Source organism: Lygodium microphyllum, chromosome 8 (genome assembly GCF_053477565.2).
Source record: "Lygodium microphyllum isolate KBCC chromosome 8, Lygodium_microphyllum_v1.1.10, whole genome shotgun sequence".
Lineage (NCBI taxonomy): Eukaryota > Viridiplantae > Streptophyta > Polypodiopsida > Schizaeales > Lygodiaceae > Lygodium > Lygodium microphyllum.
Genome location: NC_141142.1, coordinates 96,520,773 through 96,527,653, shown reverse-complemented (window position 1 = coordinate 96,527,653; position 6,881 = coordinate 96,520,773). Strand labels below are relative to the sequence as shown.

Genomic DNA, 6,881 nt, shown 5'->3' with positions numbered 1-6,881 from the left:
GACCAAAACTAGCCTATGAGACAAACTGTGATACAACTGATGAGGTCCAGTTATCCAAAAATAAAAGTGTTGAATGAAAAGCTAAAAACTGAAAACTAAAAATACGGTGCTGTGAGTGTGATAAGTGTCGTGTATGTGTATGTGCGTATGTAGCTCTGGTATTCCAGATAATGGCTACAAAAGGGGAATAAATGTCGGCTGTGATAGGGGAACAAATGTCGACTGTGATAAAGTGGTGCGATGTATATATGTAACAGATGCAAGGAGATATACTATCCTGGGATATAGTAGTAGTCGTCGAAGTCGCTAATAGCAGGTGATCTCTTCTGGATGCAGGATGTGGTACATCGGCGGTGGAGAAAGAGCAAACTGGAGATCTGAGATCCAATGTGTCGAGTATCGTCGGATCTCAGTCTGTTGTCGATGTAGATAAAAAAATCCTCCGGATCTCCTGTCGGTGTGGCTGTGGGGTCCGAAACCCACGGATCCTCGTGTGGCGTCGGGTACGCTGGCCCTCAGCCTGTTGTAGTGTGAGCCCGGAGGTCTGACTGGAGGCTGGTACAATAGCTCTCACTCTGTCTGTCTGAAAGAACTGTGTAATAGTCGTCTGGGTGGGCCTCTCTTTGACTGGGACCCGCTGTGTGCTCTGCTCTCTGATGTGCCATGCCTCTCCCAGAAAACGGTCAAATGATCTCTGATCCATATCAGTCATACATCCCTGAAGTAAGCTGCTCAATGTGTATCTAGATCTTAACTCTGAGTATGCCGGACATCTGAGAACAAAATGCTCCTCACTCTCCATCTCTGATCTGCAAAGAGGACATATCCTCTCCTCCCGTGGGATGCCACTGGCTCTGCCACTCTCAATCATAAGCTGATGTGATGATACCCTAAGCTGTCCAATAAGAACTCTCAATCGATGTGGCATATAGATCTGCATATATCTCGGAATCTCTATGAATCCCTACTCTGATATGCCCAAGAACTGTGTATAATAATATGCCATCTTCGATGGCAGTGGCTGTGCAGGGCTGATACATATCCTCTGTATATAAATATGCCATATCTCTTGTCTGATGACTCTGTTCCTCTCAGAGAGAGAGAGGGTGTAAGTAGGAGCCTGAGTATCATATAGAAGAGGTGGGAGTCTATCAATGTCCAGCCCATGTCTGTCAAACTAAGCTCTAGTCTGTGCATACCATGATGTGATATCCCCCGCTCGAGCCATCTCTTGAGATGCCATATATGCTTTGTATGCAATGCGATCTCTGTCCATATCTTAAAATCTGTGTAGGAAGCAAACTGTCTGAAATAATGCCTCGACTAGCATGGGCGGTGTGGCAAGCTCTGCTCGCACAATGTCATGTGGAATTGAGGCCTTGCTGCGAATCAATCTAGATATCATGAAAGAGAAGAGAGAGGAATAAGAAAATAGAAAAAGATAGAGAGAAAATGTAAGGAGAGAAGAAAAGGAAATAGAAAAAAAAGAGAGAATTTAAACATATAGAGAAAATTATAGAGATGAAATATAGAATTTAAAAAAAGAAAAGAAAAAATTTAAAGAGAAAATGAAGAGAGAAAAAGAGAGAGAGAGAGAGAGAGAGAGAGAGAGAGAAGAAAAAGAAGAGAAAAAAGAAAAAGATGAAAAGAGACGGAAAAAAGAGAATTTTTTTTTAAATTTAAATATTTTTTTAGATAGGAAAAAAAGAGAGAGAGCAAGAGAGAAGATAAAATTTAAAAGAGAGAAAAAAAAATTAAGAGAATGAGAATGAGAAAAAATGAGAATGAAGAGAATAAAAGAAAAGAGAAAAGAAAAAAAGAGAGAATATGAACATAAATAAAAAATTATATTAAAAAAAGATAAAATTTATATACTTTAAGAAAGACTAGAGGAAAAATAAAAGTGAAAGAAAAAGAAAAAAAGAAGAGAGAATTATAGAGGAAATATAAAATTTAAAAGAGAAAAAAAAGAAAAAATAAGAAAAAAGGAGAGAAAGAGAGAGAGAGAGTGGAGAAAAGAGAATATAAACACAGAGAATTATATGTAGGGAAAAGATAAAATTTACATATTTTAAGAGAAACCGAGGAGAGAAAAAAAAGGGAAAGAACAAAAAGAAGAAGGTGATGATGATAGAGAGAGAGAGAGAGAGAGAGAGAGAGAGAGAGAATATAAAATTTAAAAAGAGAAAATTAGAGAAAAGAGAAGAAAAAGAGAAGAGAGAAAAAAAGAAGAGAGAGAGAGAAAAGAAAACATTTAAAAAGGGAATGGAGAGAAGAAAAAAAAGAAAAGGAAAAAAGAATAAAAAGAAATGAAAGAGGAGGGGGAATAAAAAGGGGGGAGAGAGAAAAAACAGGTAGAAAAAAAAAAGAAGAGAGATAAAGAGAACCAAAGGAAAAAGAATAAAATAAAAGGTAGAGAGAGAGAGAGAGAGAGTTAGACAAGGAATTTGAGGAAAGAGAGAGAAGGTAAAGAAAAGAAAAAAAAAACAAAAAGAAAGATGAGAAATTGATTGTTGAGCGAAATAGAAGTAGCAAAGCTACTGTGAAGCGACCTAGTGAAACGCGTAGAACGCTAGTGATTATATATTTTTATACAATTATGCATGTCTAAATATAGATCTATCTATGTATGTGCATGGATGTATGTGGTGCTAATAAATAGGTTGATAAGGTGCTAAAAGAGTTACAAAGACCTGCCTAGATGAATGGAAACGGAACAATACTTTAATAAAAGAGGCAGTGTGTAATATGTATCACTAAACTTTGTAATAGGGAGGACTTACTGAGAATAATGCCGGGGGGATATGTGTGTGTGTGTGTGTGTGAGAGAGAGAGCGCATTCAAGGCCAAAAAACCCCTACCTCAATTGGTAGGGTGAATAGAAGGTCTAGAATTCAACCCCTATATTCCACGAAGACATGTAGACGAAGACAAAAAGTGGAATTTTTCCACGAGGACATGTAGACGGAGAAAAAAGCGAAAATTTTCCACGAAAATTGCAGAGAGAGAGAGAGATCCATACGCTGAACTAAAGAGTTCTGAGCTCGAGAAAAAAGAGAGAACAATATGGACATAAGGTCATCTACACATTGAAATGAGTTTGAAAAGGATGAAATTCTACTGGATAGTTGAAAAATTGGTACCCTTTGTCGAACCTCCACTTCAAATCCTCTTTCTAATTAATAAGTAGTTATAGTATATCTGGACTAACAGTAGCTCCGCTCTTAAAATCCAGCAAGCTACTTCAAAAGATCGTTGCTAGGATTTGCATGGGACTCAGATATCAATGCTTTAGTCCATGGTTCAAACACAAGGATGAGGATCAAGCTTTTGCACAAAACCGTAGGCAAAGGATGGCATAAGAAAGCCTCCCCTCTTGCGCAATATGACACTTGATCCAAAGATGGATAACAGCCTCTCTCTCTCTCTCTCTCTCTCTTTTCACACACTTCTGTGATGTCACAGTTCCCCCAACCTCGAAGTTCTCGTCATACTGCCTCAAATGCACCCTCATATCATGTCTTGGACTTTATCTAGGCCAAATATGACTTCACTTTAAAAACACCCTGCCACCTTTATTTCCATAGGAGAATGCAGGCAGCAGGATGGAAACAAATGGAGAAAAAGATTCAGCCTATTAGTTCTTTGGCATGTATATAAGGACATCCCCTGGAGTCTGGCAGAACTCGAGGTGATGAATGGCTCTGGAAAGAGTTTCTTCCACGTGGGGTTGAGCGTACCGTTGCATGTTTGCAAAGGAAGCTGCCACAAACTTCAGTATACTCAATGCAGCCGACTCTTCAAAGGCATCACCTAAATTTTGTCCCACATTCAAAGCCAATTGTGAGAGAAGGTAAATAGCAGGCAGTTGCACAGTCTTTTCAACGTCCAGTACAGCTAGCTGCACCACATAAGGAAGGCCTGGAACCTCCACAATAGTTTGAGAGTGTGCCCGATGCAAGTAGTTGTCCTTGTCAACAAACTTCAGCAGAGTATTAAGTGTTTCTGCTACAAGAGGAAAATGAGCTTTATCACTGAAGGAAAGTTTCATGACTAGGCATTTGATTATGTCATTTGATTTAGCTGAGAATGTCCTTGCAAGACATCCAAGAGCTGTTGCACAATCTACTTGAAGATCTGGATCTTCCTCTTGGCCATTGAGAATTCTACAAAGTTGATCCACCACTGCCTTGGCTGCAGCAGATGATGGCTTAAATGCAGACTTTCTGAGATCTCCATCTACTTCTGCTACTTTGGCAAGGTTCAGAATTGCTGTAAGTGCATGTCTCTGAACCTCCCCTTGCTCCTTTTCAACCAGCTTTGCAAAACACAGCACTGCCTTTGTTAATGCAATCTTCCTGCTGTTATGAACGTTATCTTCAGCCAAAAGGCAAAGGGCCTTTGTGACCTGCACCTTTAAATCATTCTTAACTTCAACAGGTTGTTTTTCTCTCTCTCTATGGTACATATCACGCATCACAGGTTTAGAATAAGGTGAATCACTTGAACTCCTACTATGTGCAGGTAAACTGTCCTTTACATCTAAGGATGCTGTTCTCAATGGGGGAACTGAAGGGAACAGATCTTCCATTGATTCACGCATAAGTGTAACCAAATAGTTGATGGCATTTGCTGAGCCAAAGTCCACCTTAATCTGTGGATCCAAATACATCATTTCAGCCATTGCCCAGGCAATTTTAGCCTGCACCTTCATCTCACCACACTCAAGTACTTGAACAAACGCAGAAACAACACCATCCTTTGCCATAGACTGCACTCGCTGTGAATCAATAGCTAGATTGCCTAGGGCAGTAGCAGCCATGACCTGGCTTTCAAAAGTACCATCTTTAAACAATCTTAGCAGTTGAGGAACTCCGCCTTCTTGCAGAATGAACTGACCACATTGCTCACTACTAGAAACCAAAGAAGCAAGGTAACTTGCAGCTCCTTCTTTAAGCTCAGGTGTACCTCCTTGAAGCGTTGATATCAGGGCCCAAACCATAGAAAGATTTGGATAAGCAGTAGCAATTGGAACTAGTCCATGAACACCAGCAGGGTCATCATCTGTAGCAACATTATACAGCCAATCAACGTTTGCTAAGGTGTCCTTCAACGCATTCATAGCCTTGCGAAAATCTGCTGCAGAATTTATGTTCATCAGTCTCCCCAAAATACTGCCTGTTTTGCACTTTTTCACAAGCGTGTGGCATCTTTGCAATGTTTTGGAGACATCGTCTATGATTTTCTTGGTTGGACTCTCACAGAAACGTTCATTGCCACTCTTTACCAAACTTACAATGGAGCGTAGTGACTGTGCAAGCTTAGCAATCTGGAGATGTAGCTCTAGGCATTCTTGCTCGTATGAATCTGCCTCGTTTATGGCACCATTAATTTCATCAATGAGCTTCATAGGCTGGAATAACATTTCTTCGAAATTCTTCTCTGCTAGAAAAGCCTTCTCCATGGGAATGTAATGGGAAGCATATCAATGGTCCTTCGAGTCAAAACCTAGACAAGTAAATGATGTCTTGATAATTAGCCCCAAAAATGGAAGCTGAACGCATAAGCACATCCAGAACATATTGCATTGAAACGAGCCAAGTGGAAAAAGAAAAACAAAAACAAGGTCGTTGCAGTTCTACGATCGTTAATACCATATTGACAAAGAAAACGCTGCCAATTGTCCTAAGTTTCGCTTTAAGACTAAATGCATAAGAGTCAGGAAAAGAGCTGGAGCATTTATCAGCGCAGAACTAACAATGGAGATCCTTAACTCGTAAAGTAGCCTAAGGGACGCCCTACCTCCTAGACTGAGAATTCAATACCTACGACTGTCAAAGGCAAATGCAATCCCTCAAATTGCCATATGAATGACAAAACATTGACAAAAGACGTACCGGGAGGGAGAAACATGTCGCATACTGTCACAGAAACGATCGTTGCCGTAATAGAGCAGGAGCGCCGAATAATTCCTGCAGATCCTGATGCTACTCAGGTCATTTAATGCAAAAGTAGTCTAGTTCTCATAGTATTCAGTTCTAAGAAGTTAAGGCGTGCAAACTCCAGGTATCTCGCTCTGTCTGACAAGTTTAGTCCCTCCTTCTGGATAGCAAGATCGGGAGATTGCAATGTGCAGGCCGATGGAGAAGGATAGTAGATATGGGAACGTTCGATGGTGGAGATGAGGGAGCGGCATGGAAGGTGCAGGTTAGGCGGTCAATGGAGGGGGTTGTTCGGGGAAAGAGGCAGGAGCAGGCGAACGCAGCAGGATCAGAGGCACGGCGCAAGTTCAAGCGCGTGCTTGACTCCGCTTTCGGTCTTGTCTACCCTTTTGGTTGCTTTGCATAATATTTGGCCTTCGAGGATGAAAGTAAGAGAAGCAGGCAGCATGAGAACAAAGAAACAAAACAGGGGGCCCCCCGGGGGGTGGGGAGTCCCTCTGTCGTTCCGCGACCCGTGTGAAAAGAGCTCTCTGTACTTCTCACAAATCCTCCTAACGCCTTCCCATTTGGGGCGAGGTTTCAAAGGTCAAAAAGCCCAAATTGCAATTAGGTCAAGTGTAAACAACATGTCATACCACATTCATACCTCTCAATGGGTGTACCGTCTATATATTTGTGTCACAACATGTCTTCAATGCACCTTTCCCTTAAGGCCTGGCATGCTCGTTGGGCTCAACACATACATTGTCTCGTTGATTGAAAATTTTTTCAAGTCCACATGTTGAAAGTAGAGGACCCTTTCGAGAAGGCTAACCTCAAGAAAACTCCATTTCTGATTGAACTTCATCCCAATCTCTGCATCCCTAAGGGTCAGACACCATGCAAACCCACTCACTCTCATAGGTTTTGAACTCAAAATGGCCACATTATAAAGGGAAG

At 41.0% G+C, this 6,881-nt stretch overlaps 1 protein-coding gene across 1 annotated transcript; it reads right to left on the bottom strand.

Moving 5' to 3' along the window:
• Positions 1-2,986: 2,986 nt before the first annotated feature.
• On the bottom strand, positions 2,987-6,563 carry LOC148032632 (uncharacterized). Its single transcript, XM_087683250.1, has 2 exons — positions 5,898-6,563; positions 2,987-5,508 (listed from the first exon to the last, which is right to left on the bottom strand). The coding sequence occupies exon 2, from the start codon at positions 5,462-5,464 to the stop codon at positions 3,638-3,640; it is 1,827 nt and encodes a 608-aa protein (XP_087539376.1). The 5' UTR covers positions 5,465-5,508; positions 5,898-6,563; the 3' UTR covers positions 2,987-3,637.
• Between the last annotated feature and the right edge of the window lie 318 nt (positions 6,564-6,881).